This window comes from Anabas testudineus, chromosome 8 (genome assembly GCF_900324465.2).
Source record: "Anabas testudineus chromosome 8, fAnaTes1.2, whole genome shotgun sequence".
Classification (NCBI taxonomy): domain Eukaryota; kingdom Metazoa; phylum Chordata; class Actinopteri; order Anabantiformes; family Anabantidae; genus Anabas; species Anabas testudineus.
Genome location: NC_046617.1, coordinates 15,405,076 through 15,430,316, shown reverse-complemented (window position 1 = coordinate 15,430,316; position 25,241 = coordinate 15,405,076). Strand labels below are relative to the sequence as shown.

At 40.4% G+C, this 25,241-nt stretch overlaps 4 protein-coding genes and 2 non-coding genes across 9 annotated transcripts; 1 reads left to right on the top strand and 5 right to left on the bottom strand.

Moving 5' to 3' along the window:
• Positions 1–5,504, bottom strand: dhps (deoxyhypusine synthase). The gene is made up of 10 exons (XM_026362970.1): positions 5,372–5,504; positions 3,513–3,712; positions 3,029–3,193; positions 2,826–2,947; positions 2,425–2,521; positions 2,231–2,317; positions 2,036–2,141; positions 1,850–1,953; positions 1,429–1,554; positions 1–858 (listed from the first exon to the last, which is right to left on the bottom strand). Exons 2-10 carry the CDS (start codon positions 3,705–3,707, stop codon positions 763–765), a joined length of 1,098 nt encoding a protein of 365 aa, XP_026218755.1. The 5' UTR covers positions 3,708–3,712; positions 5,372–5,504; the 3' UTR covers positions 1–762.
• A 123-nt stretch (positions 5,505–5,627) lies between these two features.
• LOC113160681 (guanine nucleotide-binding protein G(I)/G(S)/G(O) subunit gamma-12-like) lies at positions 5,628–6,990 on the top strand. 2 transcript variants are annotated; one of them, XM_026358054.1, is made up of 3 exons: positions 5,628–5,638; positions 6,615–6,690; positions 6,865–6,990. In XM_026358054.1, the coding sequence occupies exons 1-3, from the start codon at positions 5,628–5,630 to the stop codon at positions 6,988–6,990; spliced, it is 213 nt and encodes a 70-aa protein (XP_026213839.1). The 2 variants fall into 2 exon arrangements, with proteins under 2 accessions (XP_026213839.1, XP_026213847.1); XM_026358062.1 differs by lacking the exon at positions 5,628–5,638 and having other exon boundaries at positions 6,601–6,690.
• A 487-nt stretch (positions 6,991–7,477) lies between these two features.
• fbxw9 (F-box and WD repeat domain containing 9) lies at positions 7,478–11,551 on the bottom strand. The gene is given in 8 exon segments (XM_026361305.1): positions 7,478–8,440; positions 8,593–8,658; positions 8,746–8,949; positions 9,057–9,205; positions 9,361–10,198; positions 10,200–10,367; positions 10,699–10,843; positions 10,934–11,551. Coding segments are annotated over 8 exon segments (1,767 nt in total). The 5' UTR covers positions 11,056–11,551; the 3' UTR covers positions 7,478–8,365.
• Positions 11,552–11,957: 406 nt separating this feature from the next.
• On the bottom strand, positions 11,958–24,966 carry LOC113159230 (transportin-2). Of its 3 annotated transcripts, none has more exons than XM_026355832.1 (25): positions 24,813–24,966; positions 23,205–23,304; positions 22,774–22,849; positions 22,401–22,550; positions 21,432–21,538; positions 20,626–20,759; positions 20,032–20,113; positions 19,819–19,941; positions 19,494–19,612; positions 19,276–19,336; positions 18,884–19,055; positions 18,603–18,755; positions 18,152–18,377; positions 17,778–17,949; positions 17,497–17,583; positions 17,231–17,338; positions 16,979–17,137; positions 16,790–16,877; positions 16,569–16,667; positions 16,340–16,435; positions 16,161–16,236; positions 15,872–15,971; positions 15,709–15,783; positions 14,991–15,139; positions 11,958–14,759 (listed from the first exon to the last, which is right to left on the bottom strand). In XM_026355832.1, exons 2-24 carry the CDS (start codon positions 23,301–23,303, stop codon positions 15,032–15,034), a joined length of 2,670 nt encoding a protein of 889 aa, XP_026211617.1. In that variant the 5' UTR covers position 23,304; positions 24,813–24,966; the 3' UTR covers positions 11,958–14,759; positions 14,991–15,031. The 3 variants fall into 3 exon arrangements, with proteins under 3 accessions (XP_026211617.1, XP_026211610.1, XP_026211625.1); XM_026355825.1 differs by having other exon boundaries at positions 24,892–24,966; XM_026355840.1 differs by lacking the exon at positions 24,813–24,966 and adding an exon at positions 24,326–24,566.
• On the bottom strand, positions 20,513–20,580 carry LOC113163958. The gene has a single exon (XR_003298957.1). It is a non-coding gene; the product is annotated as a small nucleolar RNA SNORD41 (small nucleolar RNA).
• LOC113163952 lies at positions 23,424–23,491 on the bottom strand. Its single transcript, XR_003298956.1, has one exon. It is a non-coding gene; the product is annotated as a small nucleolar RNA SNORD41 (small nucleolar RNA).
• Positions 24,967–25,241: the final 275 nt, after the last annotated feature.

Genomic DNA, 25,241 nt, shown 5'->3' with positions numbered 1-25,241 from the left:
CACCAGTCAATCATTATTTAATATTCTGAATGTTTGTTCATTACACATCAACAGTCGTGCACTGTAAAACATTTCTTTTGCTTTTATAAGCAACAAAAATCCCCAACATATTCTATGAAGTAAAGCATCACCTGATGGAGTCCATGTGTCCTCACACAGATCTACAAAGTCCATTGTTATTGTACAGGGAAACCAAATTAAGCACAGGAATAAATAATTGCTTTCTGATTTATCAAGCTGTATTTGCATATCTTCCATCATGTAGCGGTGAGAAGAAAGTAATGAGGGTAATAATGTGAGTACTGGTATAATATCATAGTCATATAAAAACTGAGATAAAGTACAGTAATATTCAAGTGACTGTGTCATTTTACAACTAAACTTAAATAAATTAAAACTATGGGGTAAAAAGCCATCACTGTCTGACTCGCTCTCTCACTCACACTCTCACACAATCAAACTCAGATGCTGATGCATTCTACACATGCTATAGCATGCTATCCATGCCATTAGCCGCTATTAGAAGCATTAGGATGGGAAACCCTCACCATCGTTTCCTATTCAGTAGGAAGGTAATAACTACACAGTACATATGTACAATATAGCAATGCTGCCTCTTAAAGTTGCTGAGCCGTAACCATGTATAAGAAAAGTTCAGAGGACAGGACTCATATGTTCAAATAGACAAGCAAATACAGAAGAAGCAGAGGAACAAAAACTGGCTGTTGTTGTTTCTAAGACAGCTTTTAAGGAAGAAACCGTTTAATCTGTTTTCTTGCCCGCGGTTAGCTTGTCAGCATGGAGAGCGAAGGTCTCAGCCACCATGAGAGGAAAAACTAAAGAGGCATCTGCATAGACCTGGGAACAAGCAAACAGAGCGGCATATAACTTCTCAGTAATATTGTTATATTTAGGTTCCATTACACACTAGCTACACTTAACTGAAGCCAGACCTTGGTTTTCAAATTTGTGTTTTGGTGCTTTGATGCCACAGTAAACCTTTGAGTTAAATGCTGTGCAGACACTGTCATCTTGAGACCAAAAGGGGTATTACAATGTCAGATTACTAATGTTTGCCAGAGGTAGGTTGTACTGTATCTGAATGGATGTTAATGATGTATTGACATGAAGCATGTCGGAAATACAGAAAACAACCTGTCAATTAGCCAAAAGACGTCAAGAAGTGCCACAGTTGTAGTTTTAAACCACTTTCTTTATCAAATTTGTAGTTCAGTGTAGCAGGTCAGAGTTGAGGTTCTGAGGTGCTTTATCTACAGGTTCTGCCAAAAACTGAAGCAGAAAAAATGAAGACACCTCAACATAACATCTAACAACAAGATATCTAAGAACATAATTATATTGCTTAAAACATGATATTACCATTAGTCCTGACCTGGTCGTAGTCATAGCTGGGATAAATATGATTACCTTGACAGGTTTGGCATCTGTTCTGATCTTGCCCCAGGAGACGGCCTCATCAGGTCTAGCCCCTGAGTCAGAGCCATCAAACTCCTGGCCTGTGTTCACATACACAGCATAATCAGCTCCGTTCCTCTGTAAGGAGAGGGAAGAGAGGAGTAAGAGGTTTGTGAGAAGTTTTGCTTTGTTTGTTCTGTTTAAAAATGGGCAACCTGCTCTGTGTATTTGTGCTGCTGTATGACAGCCAACTACAGAAATTACATACATCTTACAGGAAAAGGGCCAATACCAAGTCCTGCCATGGAAATGTTAAATAACTAACAGCTAACATTAGTAAAAGTACCCATTATTTTGAAAAACCATACTTCATGTATGTATTGCAAACTAAATGTGTTACAAAGCCAGAGACAGTATAAATAAGAGAAATTACCATAAGATTAGCATTGGCTATGTGATGTTTAACCAGACCTCCTCCCAGGATGATCATTCCTGTCTTTTTGGCAAACACTGCCTGGCTGTTCAACCGGCGGATATCTAAAATAAAGACCACACACATGATATGACCAACTAGAACACCTGTGATGATATTTTCCTGTACCAATAATGATGACTTTACCTTCCACAATGTCCAAAACCAACCCAGGGTTCTTAAACGAGTGGAAGTAGATCATGTCACCCAGAGAGCCGTCTGTGAGGGCAGGACTGAATACCGGAATGTTATTCTGAAAACAGAACATATTAGCATGTTCTACAAACAGAAATACTAAGTGTGGTACTTTATGTACTCAATATACTGTAAACATGGGCTCACCTTGTATGCCCAGTAGTAGACAGAGTCAGTATTATTGATCTCTTTGCCAAGTCGATGAATCATCTTGGAGGGAGTCCAACGAGTGCCCTTAAAAAAACAAGGTGATTAAAACATGCTAGTGGCATCAGAAGACATGTCTGCACAGACATCAGTCTAACAACCATTTCCAGTTTTGGGTGCAACAAGAGGCCCACCTCTGTGTTCTGCTCTAACAACATCTGGTCCAGAATGGGCATGAGCCAGTCTTCAAACTTACAGTAGTTATCGTTGGGCACCAACAGATTTCCTATTCTACAGCCAGTGAGAACAGAAGAGGAGGAGAGTGAAATGAAAATGAACAAGTTAGGAAATGTGGCATACGAGTATCTGTTAAACACCAAAAATGTCTTAAACTGTTAGATTAAACAAATAAAACCAATCTGATGACTGCAATGCTAAACATGAAGCAATAACAAGTAAATGATTAGCTTAACAAAACGTCTGGGAACGAGGGAACAGCTCGACTCAATCTCTGCAAAGCAAACAACATGTGACTACCAGCACATGTAAAGCTCACTAATATTGCTGGAGCTGAATTGTATCACTAGTCGCCAACCTGTTGATCCCTCTCAGACGTAGCTCCTTGCCAGGTAAACTGAAGTCTCCCAGGTATGTGTGAGCTAGACACTTGATCAAATCCTCCTCAATTCCTCCAGCTGTGGTTACAATCACATCTACCTAAAACAAAGAAACTAGTTCTGATAAATTAAAGCAGTAATGTAGTTGAAGCTGTTTTAGATATTGTAACTACATTTCTACCATTTTGTGCTCTGCCAGGTAGCGGATGCTCTCCCTGACTCCAGAGCTGATGAGGTTGGAGGTGTAACCCAGAAATATGGTGCAGCCTGATTTGCAGGAGGAGTCACCGGACTCTTCATACTCATTTCCTTCACCTGCCTCTACCGGCTCAAGACGCTTCTCTATCTGTGAGTGTGAAGACATTAAACAACAGTCAATATTACAAAAACATTACAAGACATGGTAATACTGTAACATTCACAAGATGATTTTGTATCTATTAAAAGGTCAGTGTTCTCAAATTTTAAAAAAGACAGCTTCCATCTTCCAACCATGCTGTTATTTTTTGTTTTTGTGTCCAGGTTTAAACTTTTTAAGAAATTGTAATCCTTTTAAAAGTAGTTTCAATAAAAGCTGTAATGAGAAAACTTTGTGTCTTTTTTAAACTTCTCTTTACTTTACTGCTGAGATCTTCACCAGTAAAATCCTGTTCAACACCACTCACCATGTGGTTGATTTCCTGTATGGCCAAGCCCAAGCTGCTGGCCTGGAAGCCTGTGGTGAGGTAGGACTTCAGCACTGCCTGAAGATCAACCCCCTGGTTGAAATCATAGCCTCTGATTTTCGGCATATCCTCAGGTAGATCACAGCTGGGCTTGAGGACGGCCTCCATGGCAACAGAAGGGGCATGGTCCGCCATCTCTCCTGCAAGAGACATATTGTCAGAGAACTAAGGATCACCAAGCAGACACCCACTACACAACGTAACAACAGATATAGACCTTTCAGTCTGTGGTCACATACAGAAAAATTAGGTGTTGCATATTTCATGAATTCATCTACAGTGCATCCAGAAGGTTTGTAACAGCCTTATTTCAAAATATATATTAATTCTCAAAATTCTACATGAAATACCCCATAATGTCAAAGTGAAAAAATAAATAAATATATTAAAAATAAAAAACAAAAAAAAAGTATTCACCGCCTTTACTGTATACTTTGTTGAAGTACCTTTAGCAGCAATTACAGCCTCAAGTCTTTTTAAGTATGATGCTTTGAGCTTGGTATAACCTATTTTTGGACAGTTTCTCCCATCCTCATTTGCAGTACCTCTCCATCAGGTTGGATTGGGAACGTCGGTGCACAGACATTTTCAGATCTCTCCAGAGAAGTCCAATTTTTTCAGTCTGTGCTCTGGCTGGACCACTCGAGAACATTCACAGAGTTGTCCTGTAGCCACTCCTTTATTTTTTGGCTGTGTGCTTATGGTCATTATCCTATTGAAAGATGAACTGTCCCCCCCCGTCACTTTCATCTTTCCCTTAATCCTGACTAGTCTCCCAGTTCCTGGCGCTGATAAACATCCACACAGCGTGATGCTGCCACCATCATGGTTCACTGTAGGGATGGTATTGGCCATAGGAGTTGTGCCTACGTTCCTCCAGATGTGACTCTTGATATTCAGGCCAAAAAGTTCAATCTTAGCTTCATAAGACCAGAGAATCTTGTTTCTTATGGCCTTGGAGTCCTTCAGGTGCATTTTGGCAAATTTTTAATGATTAGGGGTTTCTGTCTGGCCTCCATACAGGCCTGACTGGTGGAGTGATGTTTGTTCTTCTGGAAGGTTCTCCTCTCTACAGAGGAACACTGGAGCTCTTTCCGAGTGACCCTCGGGTTCTTGGTCACCTCCCTGACTAAGGCCCTTGTCTCTTGATTACTCAGTTCGGCCAGGCAGCCCATTCTAGAAATAGTCCTGATGATGCTAAACTTCCATTTATGGATGATGGAGGCCACTCTGCTTACTGAGACAGTCAATGTTGCAGAAATGTTTTTCTACCCTTCCCCACATCTGTGCCTCGATACAATCCTGTCTCTGAGGTCTACAGACAATTCCATCGACTTCATGGCTTGGTTTGTGCTCTGACATGCACTCTTAACTGTGGAACATACATGAAATTTTTTTTATTTTAAATAAAATAGCAAAAATTCACTTTGACATTACAGTGATAGATAGATTTTGAGGGAAACTAATGAATTTTAGCCCTTTTGGAATAAGCCTGTAACAAAAAAAAAGGGGGAAACTTTCTGGATGCACTGTGCATAATGTAACTCAACTGTAAAAACATCCTTGAAGATCCCGTTTAACCAGCCTTAAACATGAACTAACAAAACTAACAACAACTTAAGATACACAATTCAGTTAACCTGACTATCTACAGCTAAAACAACTGGTGCTGGTGTTGTTGAACACTGAATCCATGTGGACCGACATTAGCATTGACTACAAGCTAACTAAGAGCTAGTTTATCCAATGCGCGGGTTTTAACGGTGACTAAACATGTTAAGACAGAGATGAAAACATACCTAGTACTGCAGAGATGTTGGGTGATGACTGTAACTAAGAATTAAACACTTGTCACTGGAAATAACGAGACGGGTTCTGCAGATGTAGAGTCCAGTAAACACGGCATGGATGATCTACGGCAAGCGAGCAGCGAATACGGAAGGTGCGAAGGGACAAACTTGACCAAACTATATTTCTGTGCAGATCTTAATAATTTATATTTAATTGCATCAAGATGTCTGTATTAAAATCTATTCTGTGTGAAGTTTAATAAATATGAACTTAAGGTGCTGTATTTAAGTAGATTTTGAGGTACTTTTAGGAGTATTTCTCAACTTTTAATTCACCATAGACTATGGGACAGAGGAAAATACAGATGCAGATTCTTAATAAAATATACAATCAACTAATACATGGTGATGTATTATTATTTACTAATCACTTGTCAGTGCATTTTAAAATTATCTCCAATTATACTGGCTCCTTTGCTCGTTCCACATCATGTCTCTATGGTAAGATAGATATTTTTATGTTTTTTTTTTATTAGAAGAGAATTATTGCCATATTTTTTACTTTGATAGCCTTGTTTGTAGTTAAAGCACAAATGTGTAATTAGTGCAATATATTTTCTTCTATTTACAGGGTTTAAGTCTAGCCCTCAGCACTGGTTGTTTTATTAACCAAAGGGTAGATTTTTGAATAGAAAACATTACTAGCTTTGTACTTTAAATATTTTGTAAAGCATGTGTCAAACCGACTTATACTTTGTATGTATTCTTTCTGAAACAATAAGTAATCACCAAATAATCTAAAGAGTAGTTTAATCTATTACCAAATAAACTACTCAATAATAAAATTCACAAACCAATTTTAATCAAATCTGCCACGCCATTTGCAAAACACAAACACCTGTAATTGTGGCTTAAAGACAGACATCAGACCTGAAGCATAAAAAATATTGCCCTAGCCAATAATCTTTTCATCAGCTTTGACTGTGAAGTGCTGTGTGATGTTTGTGACATTTCCAACTCTGTGTTGTGTGACCTTTTATATCACAGAGCCTTTGAACTGCCCCAGCAGCGAATAAAAAGGTGGTACAGGTCATAAAGGGGAGTCAGGAAATTGCCTCACCAGACTCTCCTGCACAACTGACTTTTTGGATACTGCTGATGCTAAATCCATTTCCTGCTGCTGCTTTTGGTCCACATAGTGGGACTTTTACTGAGTTTTTAGACGAAGGGCAATATCAGGAAAGATGTGCAGCAGCAGCACCAGTGTTGTTCAGGCACAAAAGCTTGTGGATCAACTTCGACTCGAGGCAAGCATGGAGAGGATTAAGGTATGTAACCAACTGAAAATCTGTTGTTAGATGCAAGATAGGTGATATATTTTTATAGATTTTCATAATTCAAATAATGTAATAGTGTCCAGTGAATATTTTAAATTCTTTAGGGGCAAAAATGTAAATAAAAAATGTTGTAAAGTGCCGTCATGTTGTCCTTTGACCCAGCAGATCTCCCTGACAGCAGCAGACTTGGTTCAGTACTGTCAGGACCACAGGCGCAGTGACCCTCTGCTCACTGGAATTTCTGCCTCATCAAATCCTTTTAAAGACAAGAAGACCTGTGTCTTGCTTTGACACTCCTGAGCAAAGACAATCATCACATTATACACTGCTACATGGACAACTTCTGTGTGATAGTGCAACCACAACTTTTCTACTAGCAAATGTGTTTTTTAACATTTACCTTAAATCTTCTTTTGGGGTGTATACCTTTGCAATGCTGCACATAGCACATACTAGAAGCTGGTGAGCAGTTTCATTTTTTGTTTCTACCTAAATTAATATTGCTGTTTTAAATGACAGTATAATTAATTTATGCTTCAAAGGTATGTTCTAGGCCTTAAAGTAATGAGGAAATCCGAGGGTAAACTGACGTAAGTCACCTTTAATCAGCAGAAAGTAGCTCATAACAAATAGCAATCTCAAATTATGTTATGTCCAAGCATTCAACACCAAGATGTTCCATCAGAGCACTGAACAACTCCAGCAAAAAATTCAGACATTAAATTTTCAGGGTTTTTCCCAGTGTTGTAACAGATGAATCCACCAAGTAATGCACAAATGATTTATAGTTGGATTTATTCAAACAATTAAATAGTTATACAATGTTCAGATTCTCACCCACACAGACAATAAAACATATATACAGGCATTCTAAACAGGCTACATTGATTAACATTGCTGATTGTAAGTGTTTTCAAATAAATAGTTTTTCAAATATGATCAGTGTCACAGAGGATTCGGGCATAAGTAATTTGTTATATATGACAAGTAACTAATGCTTTTTCTACAATATCGGTTTCTGTATTATACTGAATGAATTCATTCAACTTGTAAGCATAGCAGTAGTATAGCAGTAGTGTAGCAGTAGTGTAGCAGTTTCTTTACTGTGGTCTGTAGTTACTTCACTTTAAACTGTACGTGTAAGAATGTTTTTGAATGTAGTGTCTTTGGAAGCTTTGAGTACTGGGACAAAATACTAGGGATAGGCATTAGCAATAAACATGTTTCCTGTAATCAAATGTGTGAATAAAAAATGTCTATGGGATGTTGAAGGAAGCAACACAACTGACTCAAACTTTTCCTCTTCCATTAAACAATTTCAATATGAAAGGAATAGTATTAGCATTACAACCTAATTTAATAAATGGAAGGTATGGTATATTGTCAGAAACACCTTTTAACAATTATGTTTGGCAGTGCAGCATAATAAAACTATTTGTTTGCCCCTATTTTATGTAATTGTATTTTTTATTTCTACTTACAAGTGGCCAGACAGCCAGCCTGCAAGACAAGAGACATCGCTTTTTTGTTCCTTTTTAATGCTTTGCACTTTATGTTGCCTATTCTGTGTATCCCTTATTCTAAAATGTTGAAACAAGCATGGTGTTGATAGGCTTCAGGTCACCCCTGCTTTCAAGTCTTCTCACAGTTTGCAGGTGTTGCATTTTCATTTTCTGGGCCTCCAGATGTCCACACACACATCCCCTGAGGCTACAGCAAGGACACCAGCATTCACACTTAGCTGAAGACAGAAACAAGAAAAGCAAGGATGAGAGTGTCACAGGGATGTAATCTAGTACAGATTACAAACATAAAGACAAACTTTGCATCATCTTCAGAGGGGAAATAATTTCACATTTTAACTGTGTGTGGGATGTGTTACAAAGCACTGACCCCATTGACTCCAGCGTGGTGATGTAGCGTGCATAATGTCCTTGGTGGTGCAGAAGGAATATGTACCTGCAGTACAGACAAAAAAAACCCAACAGAGTTTAGAAAAAATACTATCTAAACAGGTGAAGTGACAATGAATTTGCCTCTTCCTACCTTGACAGTACGATCAGATGAACTGGTGTAGAGGCTTCCAGGCGACCTGTGGATGCCAGTTACCAGAGCTGTGTGTCCTACGTCAAACTGGGATAAGGGTTTTAATGTTCCTGTCTCCATGGAAAAGGAGTGGAGCATGCCTCTGTTGTCTCCTGCCCATATCTCACTGCCACTGTAGCTCATGGAGAGCAGGTAGGACTTCAGCTGCAACAGTTGGTTGGAGTTAGTCTTGGCAAACAGATGTATCTGAGGACGTATGTGCACAAACACGAGAAACTACATCTACAATATGTCTGTGTGTTTGCATCTACCCGAATGTTCTTCAAGACTTTGCCTGCCCTGCGGTCATAGACAGCCACAGTGCAGTCTTTACTCCCAGAGATAATGTAGTTATCATCTGCAGCTAGGCACATTACAGCGTTACCATGGAGACGGAGGCTTTTAACCAGTGGTTCAGCAGCTGTAGACAAAATTATGACAAAATCTATCTCAAATCCAAGTCGCTTGTTATTATAATTCCTTATTAAGCTAATTATCAAGACCAAATAACATAAAATAAGTGTTACATTAAGATCATTCAGCCATTAAATTAGGTTATGAGTTCAACAACCTCACCTCTGGTGTCATACATGTTGACCCTTTTGTTAAATGTACCAGCCAGCAGCACATCTGTCTGACAAGATAAGCACAGGACAGCAGCCCCAGCCCTGATGAGGCCCCTTTTAGCTCCACTTGCCTCCAGGTCCCAGAGTCTCACTGTGCTGTCAAAGCCCCCTGAAGCCAGAAGAGGTCCCTGAGATGCCAGGCACCAGACCCATCCCCGATGAGTGCTGAAGTCACCCTGTCCTCCTAATGTGTGCAGCAGTGTGCCATTAGAGCCTGCCTGCAAATCCCACAGCTTAACATTCCAGTCTCTGGAACCTGTGGCACAAACTGCCCCCTCACCGCCCACAAGGAGGACTGAATTGACCTGGGCAATGTGCCCCGATGGAAGAGTGATGCATTCCAGTGCCGGGGGTGGACTGGGACTTCTGGGGGTTTGACGTTGCATCGTGTCTACTTGTCTTACATTGTGCAGATTCCTGGGATTTACCAAGTCACCATCTTGTCCCTCATCAGCATATAATTCCATACCATGACCCCTTTCTTCTTCTATTAGTGCTGCTGCATTATCCTCCAGCCTCTCTTCCAACTCCTCTCTCAATCTTACTAGTTGGTCCCCACCTACAATGGGTTGTATTTCACCATCCTCACCCTCCATTGCCACCTCCACTCCTTCATCAACACCATATGCCACCTCCTGTGCTGCAACTCCTACTCCTTCTATCTCACCCTCTCTACCATCTTCTTGTCTTTCAGCAGCTGGTTCCCCATCTTGTTCTGCCCTTTGCTGCTGTCCCACTTGCTCTTTTTCCTCTTCATCCTCTTGGGTCTGTCTGGCCACAAGATGTGCTTTGGTTTGTCCAGCAGGTTATCAGCTGCTCCATCTCTAAGCAAGCAGTAGGCCAGTCAAAGTCCTCCCTTGGCCCCACTGGAAAGTTAGCTCTGGATCCTATTAATCTGCGAGCTCGCAGCTGCCATGCCATGCTGTCCTTACCCACATTGCTTAATGCATGACAGACCTATAAAGGGAGAAAAGGCTATTCAATAAAATGTTGAAAACATCTCAAATACTGAAAGGTGCCCTGGAGTTTTTATCCTCTGTGGAGCGGCATGGGTTCTTGTTTCAATTCAATTTGTTTATTTATATAGTGCCAAATCACAACAGCACCTTGCTTGTCTCATTTACATATAGGTAAGAACATGCATGTGCACCATGTACACAAGGGCGATGCATCACATTCACAATGGATAATAAATATACCAATGATCTACAAGTGGGGGTAATGCAAATAGAAATAAGTAAGACATTTCAAAGGGATTTTATTGATATGACCAATAAGTAAATCTAACCTTTGGCAGCACAGTGATGACACAGTGAGCAGGGAGGTGTGAGGCAATATGGGTTACCATCTCCCATGGTAATGACAACAAGCCACTTGTCTCAGCAGAAGGTGAGGGGCTAACATCTGAGGATGGGTGGTCAGCAGGCACAAGACTGAAAGCAATGAGAAGACCATATTGACTTACTAGTTAATCCCAAAACAGACTGTAAATGGAGGGTGAATAGGGTGACTGACACTCTTACCCCTGCGGGTCAGGTCTGGAGGCTTCACTACTTGTGGATTTTACATGGTCAACAGACGATCCACCCTGGTCATCGCATGTCCCCGACTCCGGCTCACAGAAGTTAACCCTGACCTCAGACATCACCTTTTCTCCTCTCAGTGCAAAATCACTAGCTTAACTCATGCACTGTAAGCTAACATTACTACATGTATTCAAATGCAAATTTCTAATCACTATGACAGAAAACAATGAAAAAAATGTTCTACTATTTAGATAAACATTCTACTTGCCGTGAATACGTCTTTTGTCGGATTCACCGGTTAGCTGTACCTGCAGTTAAAGTCAGTAAAATGTAAGATGTTAGATTTCAGACTGAAAAAAAACAACTAGCGATAACTAGTGACCGAAACAAAAACTGCAGCTTCATGTTAGCTTCAAATACCGATGTTACTAGCAGCAAGGCGAGTCGTTAACAACGCTAGCCACTGGTCAGGAGTCGTCGAAACAGTCAGTGTAACACAACACTGGCTATTGTCACAGTACAATAGATGTTGAAACTAAAGTTTATGTAATATAAGAACATCAACTGCCATCTGTCAGCCGTTATCAATGCAACTACAAAATAAACAAAACACTTCCGTCGTGGTAAGATGTCGTCATCAACGTTCGTCGAAAGACAGCGACGAGCACGCTGTGAATCCCTTTTTAATCATCTCCCTTCAGATGTGTGTGCTACAAACAATTAAACTTTTAGATGGTCATGTTTTAAATGTCAATATGAAATATTTGGCTGTATTCTTTGTTTATCATTCAGTTTAATAAGCGTATTTTGAAGTGCCCGTAGTACATTTATGTAGCACAAAAATCAGGCTTGGAGTCTGTGACAGTGGCACCTGGTACATTTGATGTAACTAACATACTTACAAGTAAACCATGTCATTCTAATCAAAATTAATGCAAGTGAAAGTGTTGTTTAAATCCAATTCAGATTTAAGTCTGAGATCATGACACTAAAGAGAAAAATAAATCAAAGATCAGGCAACTCAAAGTTTTATAGAAAAACTTTTATTTTCCCCTATTCACAAAAATTAAATAAAAAGGGATACACCAGATAACATTCCACCTGCACCACAGTTCAGCAAAAAAGGTACTACATCAAATTCATTAGCCAGCCTTGATATCAGATTGAAACAAAGTTTTGAATTAGTTTTCCGCATTCTTCCCTAAGGTATGCACCAAGCACCGACTCTCCCTTCAGTCCAACTGCAACATCAGATTTGACGTAATCAAATGGTCCGCTATAAAACAACGAAAACAAATCATTCTTTAAATAAAAAGAATAAAAACAAAAAAAAGGAAAAAAAAAACTTTTAAAGTCCAAAAAAATTTGTGCATTGAGCACAAAAATAACAAAATAAAAACAAATAAAAATAAATAAAAACAAAACCGTTACATGAATAAAAAAAAATTGTGGACAACTTGCATTTAAATGTACTTCTTTATATAGCTTAGTGTATCACAACATTGCAAGGAGTGGCAATGCCTTGATTGTTTCCCCAATTCTTTCATGGCACAGGAGTGACAGCTCTCTGAAACATACTCCTGATTAATGCAGATGTTGCACCAACACCTGTCCTGCCTGCAAATCCATGAATGGCCACCTCGTATTGCAACACTTCTGCAGGGGATGCCATTGAGCGTCTGAGCACAATAAAAGTATCAATATTGGCAACATTTGTGCTCAAATTTATAATGCATGTCACATTTGATGAGGAAATCACATATTATTGCTTATTGTAACATGCAATCCGTAGATGTGAGTCAATTTTTCGTTAAATCAGGCAGGAATAGATGTTATAGAGGGGCTTAGAAAACCTTTGTCATTCAAATTGACAATCAAACTACGCCCTGGACATAACTGTAGAGTAGGGCTGGTGCAAAGTTACATCTAAGCAGTACTCACGGACATATCTTCATAGTAAAACACCAACAGGCAAACAGCCATACACACATCCATTACAACTGTCCACTATGGATAATGTCTAAAAGATAAAGCTGTATCAAGACCACCACGCTCACATAAGCTAACCAGTGTCAAGGGACAACTATTAGGACTCTGAGTCAGTGTATTCCCAGGCATATCCTACACAGTATTAACGGGTGAATATATGGCAAACACAATCACTAGTTTGATCATAAGCTGGAGGAGTACCTTATTAGCCCAGCAGTGAGTTGCGTTGCCATTGACAAAGCTCTTATAAAGTTAGGTCCCTCTAAAGGGACCGGGTATAAAACAAAAAGGAGCAAGACTCGTGGAAAAGCATGCAATGTTCATGACAAGGAGAAGCCCTAATGGCTCAGACAGCCATCATTTAACAAAATGAAGAGAAATATGGAGACCTCCTCAAACATGAATTAAGAGGTGTACTGGGATATAGATCGAAAACATACTGTACTTAAGATGTCTCCCTCTTAAATCCTACTCAATCCACTGTAGAAGAAGCTACATTATAAAACTATGTTAAGAAGCCTCAAGTCTTACCTAGTCATTTAACCATTGCTTAACATTATCATTATGCTTACTTTAGCAAGCCATTAACAATCCTAAAATCACTTAAAAAAAAACAAAAAAAAACTATCTCAAGATCAGTATATTATTACTGTATGCCTTACATGTGAAATTGTAAATTTCTTACAAAAGAAAGTGCATTTAAATCAGTATGAACCAATTCATTCTCATCTCTCTCATTAAGTCTGTTTTGTAGATACTCTAAAGACGAAGCAGCAGCAATAAGGATTCTCAGCTTTGCCTACAGTATGTCAACTTTGTTGCAGCAAGTGATTCTCCAAACAATCAGACATGAGCCGATTCCTGTAATAATTGGCCTATAGTTGGTTGACTGAACTATAGGGGCACTGATTAGATGATAGGTATGAAAAGGAGGACAAAAGAACTAAGCACCTGACAGCTTCAAATTATGGCAGCCTCCCCATATTATTGACAGTTAATGTGAGCAAAAGACAAGACATTCACTCAAACATGCGTCACTTAAGAGGTGATCATATGCCATGCAATAACTTTGTTCTGCGGTGGTAAAACCTTAGACAGAACTACTGCATCTTATTTTGCCTCAAAAGAGGGAGAATAACAAAGAAATCTATGATTTAAGAGGAACTGAGCAACCAAGGGAAGAGAAGGAAATTAAATTCAGCTAAATGTACATGTGAAAAGAGAATAAGACCCTTGTATATATGCACACCAAATGGTTTATGCAATTTTGCCGTAAAAGGTGCAAAAACGTTGTGCACATTTCCTGCATTGTTACATAGTAAAAGCATGTTTTTATCTTTAGCCTCTGGCACGAGCCGGTTTAAATACATCTACATGTGAGTCTTACTACTGACTACGTGCATTGTGGTATTTGGGACTGTGGCACCCTATGCTGGTTCAGATAATTCCTCGTTATGTACCTATCTGCCACCCCCCTCCCCTCCCAGCCGTCTTCTATCTTAAGAGAATAATCAAATTGAGGAGGGGGAGGTTAAAGCCAGCCCCTGTTTTGCCCTCACCTACCTAGGATCCCTGCGGTGCTGTTGTCGAAAGTCACTTTTGACTGTGTTGGATTTAGGATTTGAGGCGTTTAATCTGAGAGGTATATGTAAATCCCCAGTTTACCCTCCCACACCCACCACCCTCCTCCCACCCTCCCTCAGAGACACACAGGGCGCGGGGGGAAAAAGGGTCCATCCGCTGAGTGGAGGTTCAAGGACTCCCTCCAGCTTGTTTCCTCCCCTGTGATCTGGGCAGTGCAATGAGTTCCCCAGTAACCCTCCCCTACGTTAGCCTGCAAAAAAGAAAGGGGAAAGTGATTAAAATATATAAGAACAATAATAAATACAGAGAAAAAAATGGTTCAGTGGTCAGCAATATGTAGTAGAGCTTGATTCTGGATCAGAAACATCATTTGGGAACAAAAACTATCATTGTGTATCAATGAGCTGGGTGTCTCATCTTTTCCAGAAGCAGGTCCGATTAGGATGCATGTTTGTGACAAAGAGACGTATGCGGAACAAACCTATCAGGTCGGTGTCCTGTGTGGACCAGAGGGAGGTTGGGTTAGACACCGTAGCAGGCCGACAGGCGCTCCTTCAACAGAGGAGGGAACTGCTCAGAGAACTGCTGCCAGTTCTCCTCCCCGACCTGGTCCTTGAAGCCATGTAGGATCTTCAAGAAGAAACAAAACAGAAATATAGTCATCCAACTATATTTAAGTAGCACCTTTGAAAACAATCAATATTCAATATTACAAAAGGTAAAAACCAATTATTGACATTTAGTATGCAACAAAACAGTTCACTACTTTCATACTGCAATAAAGCATAGTTCTCACAGCGTCAGCATGTGAAGACCAGCTGCAGCTACTCATGTTTAGTAAGCTATGGTTAGACAATCACCCCTTTTTACCTGGGATTTTAACTGATAAATAATTCACATCCAACCATTCTTTTTAATTGATTAACTTGAATAAGTGATGCAAATTCACCACTTAAGCTATCTTGTTCAGGAACATCTGCTCTCCTTCCTGTACTGGTAGGCTCAACCACACTTCTCAGACCAAAAAGTTCATCCGCACCATGAAATCAGATTTCGAATGTCTAATAAGCGATCATCACAGATTGTGGTGAGCCAGCACTACGGGCAGAGGACATTTTATTCACAGACACCAGCCTGATAAGATAAGTATAGTTAATTGACAACATGCATCTGTCAAGTATAAGTGATGAAGCACTTACCTTATAAAACATGTCTCTCAGGTCATTTTTGGGGTTGACCCAGGAGGCCACAGCGTCACAGAAGAAAATGAAGTCCTGGACAGAGACGACTTGTTACTTCATTACACACTAAGGTAGAGTTATCTTTGCACCAACTGTAGTCAACATGAGTAAAGTATCTCACCTGTACCACTCCTGCAGGGTTGACACCGATCATGACGCAGATTCCCCGGAAGGCCGAGTCCTTCTCCTCATTGTCTCTGATATTCCTCAGTGATGTGCACCTGGAAAGCAGGAGATATGGTATTATTTGATTTATTAAGCCTCTACAGGCCTTATAGTCTAAAATTAAAATCTTCCCCATCTACCCTTTGTTCTTTTCTCTTATAAACAAAATAAGATTCTAAAATTTCAACAGTGAGTGAGACATAGGGTCTATAGCGAATTTATGAGAAAATAAAGAAGATGAATACCATGGTCTAATGAAATGCTGCAGCTGTGGTGCCACTTCCTGGGGACAGACGTAACCCAGTCTTCCAATTGTAATAGCTGCACACAGGGAGATCAAAGGAAACTAATTAATCTTGAGTCCCAGATGCCACCATTCAAACTCAACTTAACTTGTACAACGCATGTGCAACTGGGTGCCTACCTGTATTTTCCAGCAGAGTCTTGGGTGTGTTGGGTCTGTTGATGATCTCGACCAGGTTTGGTAGGACCACACCCACATAAGGCTGCATCTCTGCACCTAGGGAGACAAACAAATTCTAAACACTGAGGAAAACAGAACAATGTGGATGTGTACACTATTTTTTATTTTGAATTCAATTCGATTTCAGTAAAGTCAACTATACATTAAAGCCACTGTAGGCTGCTCTTACCCATTTGCATGGAGATCTCTCCAATGGCCCAAGTAGCATTGTTACACACAGAGATAAACTCTGGGTTCAGGTTGAGCCCCAGGATGGGCATGAACTCAGCTGGATGGACAACAGGAAAACACACTTGTTACAAAACAATTACTGACAAATTACTCTAATTCAACCTCATAACTGTAATAGTCCTTTAAATGACTATTAGTATTTCAGTGGAGCACACTCACCAATGCAGGGCTTCACATGGAGGAAGCATGCCTTGGTTAGGTCACCTAGCAGTGCAAAGGAGCTTTGTCTAACTTCAGGCATAGTATCCTGCAACACAACCAGAGATGTTAGTGTTGTAGACTAAATACAGTTATACAGTATGTTTGTAATATTATAAGAATAAAGAAAAATCAAACTTCACACTATACCTGCATGCACTGGAAAAGCAGGGTCATGATGTTGGAGCGGGCAACAAGCTGTTCCACATGGCCCCCCAAACCCTCAGCTAAGCCACTCAATAGATCCAAGGCTACAATCATAAAATCCTTGTCAGGAGCCTCATACTGGTCTGGATGCTGGTTGTACATCTGTATAAACAGGACAGACACATTTTAATGTCTCCACTGGAAAAAAAAAGTCACTAGATACACAAAATGTATTTTGTGCGCCTGTGTTCTCACCATGGCCTGAGCTAATGTCTTCTGAACTAGTGTGACACAGCGTTGATATACAGGCTCACAGTAAGGCAGAAACCCGCTCTGCAGGGCAGTGGCTACTGATGACAGACACTGTAAGAAATACACAGATTACTTGTAAGAAAGACATGTAGAATTTGCCCAATAAGTAACATGAAAGCAGTTAAAAAAAACTAACTTTTTTTGTCAACAGAGATGGTTAACAACCAGAAAGTTTTGCAAATTAAAAACAACTCAAAAAAACTCTTTACCTCTAGAAGTGGGAAAAGATCTTTATCTTCGTCCTTCAGCTCATTCCATTTGGCGATAAGGGGAGGCATCAATTTCTGAATGTACTCCTGACAAACAATATAAAATTTGAATTTACTGAATTTACTTTCCTGTACTTCAAACTCTTTAGAGTTTTAAACAAAGCACAAGTTAGATAAGAAAAGTCCATATTTACAATAAGTAGAGGACATTTCAAATCATTTTCAAGACATTTCGGACTGCGACTTTGCATGTAGCTGCATGTATTTGCGAACAAACTTACAGGCTGATTGAGGTGGTGACCCACTGAGTCTGCCAGAGTCCCTATGGCATCGTAGAGAATAAGGAGATTCTTGTGCTGGTACTTCCCAAAAGCAAAGACCAACGTGTCCAGGATAAAGCTCAGGTAGGGCACCAGCTCTGTGCAAGCCTCCTCCTCCAGAGTGGCAAAAGCACTGAGAGAAAACAAAGATGAAGGTCACATTAATATTTAATTGATACAGCTAGTTCTTCCAGCAATATCAATAATAAATATTGGATGTGGATCAGAAAAAAATATGGGAACAAAGTGTATCATTGTTGCATCAATGAGCTGGGATTGTCATCATATCCACACATGAAGAAGAGGAGTGAGTGTGAAAGTGTGAAGCTGCCCACCTGCAGGCAGCCTCCTGCACCCTCTTGTTGCCGTCCAGGATTCGTTTCAGAAGCTCTGTCATAAGTGGCTTGAGGTAGGAGTCGGGGGGCTGGGAGACCACCCAATGTGCATAGCGACTCAGTGTCCAACAGGCAATGGAGCGCACCAAGGCCTTCTTGTCACACAGACACTGGATTAGGTGGGGGATCAGCTCTGGCAGGTAGGGCACCATGCCCTGCATGCAGCCTAAGACATAGAGGAATGCACAAATGACAAGACTAAAGCTTAAGAATTTCATAAGGTATAACACTGTGTGAATATAATTACGCTTTTAGGAGTGCGCTTGCATCTTTATCAAAATGTGTGGACACATGGCACTAATTTGTTTGTACTCGTTACTAAAGGAACAGATGGCTGCTAAATTGTAAAACGTCCAATAACAAATCAGTAGCTTCTGTGAGTAAGTCTTACCCTCAGCTATGGCCCCCAGCACCAGGATGCCAGACTCCTTGATGACCCAGTCTGGATGGAAGAGCAGGCCTTTCAGGAGTGGTAGGAGGTGGGGCAGCAGCTCATCACGAAACACATTGGCCAGCACATCCAGGGCTGCAGCTGAACACTTTCCTACATCAGAAAGAAAAGAAGTTTTACAGGTGACATGACAGCAGACATGTTTTACCGTTCTTAGTTAACTTAAATTTTTAGTGGAAGAGTGGAGAATATATGCAAATGACACAAAATCCACTACTTACGTAAGTTCCAGTCAGACAATGTGTCGTCATCATCGTCGTCATCATCTTCAATGTCCTCCTCATCCTCACCCTCTCCTCCTTCATGCTGCAAGGTGACAGTGCGCGACTTGTGGAAACGGGGCTTGATGTCCTGATCACTATCTGGTACGGCTTCATCCTCCTCCACATCACCCTGAGCAGACAAACACAATTTGTTCTATATATTTAGCAACACAGGTCTCCTCTTCCTCCTGTATTATGAGATGTAACACTCGATGCAGTCTGTGTAGTCACTGTTTTGGATGTGAAGCCTGGACTTATTTGTGGCACAGGGGACAGACCTCTACAGTGTGTATAAGGGTAGATTTGTATGTGAGAATTAACTATAGCAGCACAACATAAAGAAATCTCACCTTTAACAATATGATGTCTATCTCCGAGTATTTCATCCCATTCACCAAGATGGGTGTCAATCTGTATGAAAAGGAGGGAGGAAATAAAAACAGACTTCAATTCTACCAGCAAACAAACATCCCAATATGATGAGAAAGTGTTAGTTCTGTTTAATTAACCAAGATGTTTATTGAACCCAACAGAAGCTGTAACACTTAATAGTTAAAGTGCTACTCACTGCACAAGGTGTCCAGAGAGCATCTCTTTACAAATTGGTTGCTCTGCTAGAGTCAGCCAAAACTCGCAGGCCTCAAGCGCCACATTCTCATCAGGGTCCTGGGTGCGCTGCAGCATGTACTGCGGGGAAAGAGTGTTTGTTTGAGACTCATCAGAAAGTCCACTAAAATACCACTATTATGCAATCGTTTTAAACAGAGACACAGAAAATCTGGATCAGAAAGTATAGGAACTATAGGTATCATTGTAAATCAATGAGCTGGGTTTTTCATCATGTCCAGATGCAGATAGTTTCACAGCTGATTGGACCATTGTCTGAAACTTACCTGGATGATGCTGTGCATGTGTGGGATGAGGCGGTCGATGCGGACCTCCAGTAACATGACCAGCGCTCGGCATACGTTCTTTCGAACCTCAGAGTCCTCATCTGCTGCCAGCGCAAACAGGCTCTAGTAGAGTAAGGATGAAATAAGACCATTAATTTCCAGCAGGCTATTCAAACAGTCTGATTTACTGCAGTATTTGTACAGATAACTCACCTCTATAAAGGTGTCAATGTTGTCCATTAGAGCCTGAGCTCTGCCAATGATGAACTGATTCACACAGGCTATGGCATGGGACCTGCATGGACAACAGGAGGTAGACATGTAAGAATGACAGCAGCTGAGTCAGAGAGCTGGATTAATGAAGGAAGAGTGTTTGAGTTAATATGTCTCAGATAAACAGCAACAGTTGGCTTGAAGCCATTGTGTTGTACTAAAAGGATTAAAAAGGTATGTGATTTGTGTTTGTATTGTATATGGAATTGTTAAATTATACTTAAAACTCTAAAGCATAGGCAAGGGCAACCATGCCATCATGAGATCAAACAAGAACGTCACTTTAAAACATCTCTGCTGCAAAGAGATGTAAAAAATGTATCACTACTGACAAATGTCATACATCTTGGCCGAAAAATAATTATAAAATATGGTAAATGAGCAAGTGATGTCAGTGTGAGGGGTAAAGAGATCAGAGTATCTGGATCAGACAGTATGAATACAAACACCTTCATTGTCAGGTCAGATGTTAGTGTGCATCACACCCAGATTCTAATGACAGACAATCAAAAAGACTCCTGCTCCCTCCAGTACCTAATCTTGGGGCTGCAGTGTTTGAAGAACTGAAGGAATTTTGGTATCATAATGTTGAGGGGTCTGTTCAGAGCGTCACTGTCCAGCAGCTCCGAGGAGTCTTCGCAGATTTTCTGCAGTGCTCCAAACGAGCCCTGAGACACGGACATACACAGAGAGGCTGTCAAATCAAACGCAAACATACAGGGACACAGAGGAGAGAATGAGACTGCATCAGAAAATAAAACAGAAGTTCAGGAACTGAATGCACTGTAGACACATCGCTTTGGAGCTCATTATTTAAGGATCATTTTCTCAGCCAATGTTTTTCTTGACAGCCATTTTCAAAAAAGAGCTAATAAAATGTTAATTTAAGAATTTACTGAGGATTCCAGTGGTTCTCAGACTACAATAAAACTTAATCGTTTAAACATTTTTATTTTGACCTCATCTCTTCAAAAAGGACAATAGAAGTAAAATAACTATAACAAAGCCCACTTCAGATAAAGATGTAGTTACGGTAGATCTTGCACGGTTGTTACTTCATCTGTCACAGATGTCAGCCGAAAATGTCAAACGTGCTGCAAAAAAGTCTTTGAGAATGACTGACAGGGACTGCTTAAGACTAAAGGCTGGACTCTTTACGCAGCACACACTTAATGATTCTCTCTGCCAACTGGCAACTATGGTGACCCTAGTAATTCACAGCATAACTACGCCTGCAACTGAAGCAGGCCAACAGTCACATGTCTGGGTGTGTAGTGCTCTGCTTTTTAAAGCTGAATAAAATAAAATAACAGTAAGGGCAGGCTGGGGTAAGTGCAAACCTCGCACGTGTTGTAGTCCTCCGAGTTGAGCAAGTTGCAGAGCTGGGGCAATAGCTCAGGCCATGTCTGCAGCTCTCCCTTAGAGGCAATAGTAGTGATCAGGATGCCTAGAGGAGAAAGAGAGGTACTGATGATAACTTTGGATCAGTGATTTATAATTGATAGGACCATGAGAAGTAGCTCTGGATCAGACAGTATGAATACAAATACCTTCATGGGTATTCAGATGTTTTTATGCATCATCTCCAGAGGGTAACACTGAAGACCCACTAAGTGCTGTGCAACATGAAGTTCAATCCCATACATTTTCAATGAACCACAAGGCAATTGCTTTGCAAGACACTGTGGGAATCCAGGCAGAACTAGACAGACCATGGACATATTAAGAGAGCTGGATAGGACACAGCCTTTAAGCCCTTCAGCCAAGTTTCCTAGTGGTCACTTATGGTACTGCAACAAAAATCCCGCTGCAGCCCACAAACAAATTTTTCTTTAGAGCATAATGAAAAGATTTGTCTTTTCCCATCCAGGACACCTCCAGCTACAACCAAGGTCAGATTTTAGTCTACTTTGAATGCTTAGAGATTTTATATCTGTAAAAAGTTCCTACAGCCTGCATAGGCAACTTTAACCCTCATGAAGTCTATGGCTCTATGGATCGCTCGGCCAACTGAATTGCAGGTAAAAACTAACGGCTGTTTGGGAAAACATCAAAACGTTGAAGAAAGTGCAGGTTCTTTACACCCAGTTTGCTAACAAATTAGCTAGCATGTACCTTGAAAGCATTAACATCCTCACACGGACGAGCAAGAAGTGGTAGAGGTGATATGAAATTTGTTCACATCCAGTGGATCGTTATGTGCAGAAGTTGGGAAGGCAAAAACCCATGGTTTACGGGTGATAAAAGCTAGTCCATAAAACAACTAGTGACACAGAACATTCATATAATGTGAAAATAAACAAACTCACCAATGGTGGCACGGATGAGTGGTGAGGGGTCACCGATGTTGTTGAGACATTCCTGCTTCACAAAGTCAGCAACAGCTTGGGGGAAGTTCTGGTAGTGGGCCTTGACGTTGTTCTTCAATATCAGACCGCTGAGAGATCGAGTTGGCTCATCTAAAATAAAATGACAAAAGAGTTCCAACACCTAAACTTAAACTATTAGCTGATACAGATGGAAGAAAATGGTGCATGCCAATAAAATAATTACAGTGAATAATGGCACATTCATGCACAATTTATCTATTATGAATATCAAATAACAAAATGAATGTCTGGTTCAGTTCAGTTCTTGAAATGTCTGATATGACTGAGGGGTGAGATACATCTGGCAGCTTACCTTCAGTTCTGAGTCGTGTGAGAACAAAGATAAGATAATTGTTGAAGTCAGGAAACTGGTTGAGTTGTTCAAGTTTCTATCATGGTGGTTAAGGTTCATTTCACTTTGAACATCCAAATTAAGTAGCCAACCTTTAATGTCTCTGCCAAGTAATGTGTCTCACAATTTTACAGTTTGCAGCTGACTGTGTCAGAAGTGTCAGATATCAGAGCTCGGTACCAGCACATGAACAAATGTCCACCCACGGCACTCTGAAGAGCTACAAAAAAAAATGCTAAACATGTAGAGAACTCTTTAACATGCAACCTGATAATATAGCTATGGTAATAACTAATTAACATGGTAACAGTGTAAAACTCTGAGCAACAGTACTTAAACTGTCATTAAACTGCTTTACTAATACATCCCAATAGCACATTGTAGTAGGATACTTGTTGGACAGCTCTCTGTGTGACTGTGTTGGGCGATTGTGAATCTTTGAGCAGTTGGAGGACCTGCTGGAGTCCCTGCTCATCTGGCTGCCACTCCATCCTGGAAAACAAATAAATTCACATATTAAAATTAGGTTTTCCAGTGTTCCAGTGTATTCTAATCGCTTACATGAATCATTTGGTAGTTTGCTAATGCTGAAAAAATGTAGCAAGTGGTCTCTGGATCAGACAGTATGAATACTAAAACCATCAGTGACAGTCAGAAGTTCCTGATGCATCATCTCCAAAGGCCACATGCACATTTATGAAGGAAAGCAATAAAAGTTATAGAGCACAATGTAAAGTTAGACCGGCACACAGCAGACTCTGCTATGCTCTTATATTGTAAAGATTTCTAATACAACACAGATTAATCTGCAGAGCCTCTACAAAGGCCCATTTTCCACAATTTCACCCTACTTTGTATCACCTAATTAAAACTCATCTGTGTTAACAATGTGCTAAGCCTTCTTTCAACGGTCTTTTGTAGTAAAATGAACCCTAGTTAATAATTTGAAAATCTCTTCACATCAGCTACCATTAATTATTAATTAGTCAACCCTAAGTATCAATCGATTGAGAATAATTAAACCGAAGGGGTGTAGGGGAGAAGTTAAGGGTGCACATGGTCTGAGTTCAAGGTGGAGAAGGAACTACCAGAGCTAGTTAAGGTCGTCTTAGAGCTAAAATAAGCAGAGTGCAGCTGTTGGCCACACAGTCCCTCCATGCAAACACCTACAATTGTAATTAAAAATCGGTTTGCGGCACAAAAAACGAGGACATTAGACAAAACGACCAGCTAAAATCTCTGTGACCCGGCTTAACCGCTCCAAGTTAATCCCATCCCCACCCCCATTACCGCCGGGCCCGTCGGACTTAGTTACGGAAATGTCTTGTGTTTCAGTATTTCTCGGTCAAATTACAATATATCTTGTACACCATATGGGCCCGATATTCGCACCGTTAACTAACCAGGGAGGCCGCCCTCACATGGTGTAGCTCAGAAATTGAGTGAAGTTGTTATTAAGTCAGCTATGTGGCAGGACTGCCGTGTCCGGCCTCAAGCTAATGGTCAATGTTACCTTATATTAGTCGCATTTAACTTCACGCATTAACGTTAGTTTAGTCCCATAATGACGCCTCTTGTCGATCAACTTGGATCAGGTTTATTGTGAGATCCATACACATCGACCAGGTGCTGTAAAAGTTGCCTTTCTTGCTCAGGCCTGGTCGACAGGGTAGTTCCCGGCTGAGGATTCACAATGTGCCCGTTATGAAAATAGGCAAATACAGCCATCGGCTATCAAAAAAAAAAGCTCTGTACCAAATCATCCTTTTGCAGATAACTAACATTTGTGTTGCCATGTAAGGCATCACGAGTAACAGAACGTCGATATGCAATAATAGGTGCAAACTTGGCGAACACGTTTTGCAAGCTGGTGTTAGCCGCTAGCGGTAAGCTGCCGTGAGTTAGCTAACGTTACTGTTAGACTGACGAAGCTAATGATACTAGCCAGGCTAATGCTACATAACGCTAACGCTTGATTTAGCTTAATAAAAACACCTTACCCAAATGAGGCGGTCTGATCGATGTAATATAAGTCTAAAATATTTAGTTAAAGGACAAACAAACTAAAACTATACGTACAATATTGACTTGAAAGTTGAATTATCAGTACTAGGCCGCTCTTCTCCCGTGGTTCGTAGCGGTTCTTCTGGTTCAAATGAGCACGCCGATTGCAATTGACCTATCGCGGCTTCCGTTCGACACACATTTCGCTAACTACGCGAGATTACGGCGACATGTTTGTTTCCCATATTTTCAACATCATAAAGTCCAAACTAAACTAACTGCTTGAATTAGGCATGCATGAAATGAACAAAGGAATAGATTAAACAGCATCACAGTAAATGTACAGATTTCTGAATCACAGAAGTAGCGTGGTGTGCAGTATGTATGGGATGTTTTGTTTAACGCTAAATTACGTTAATGTCAGT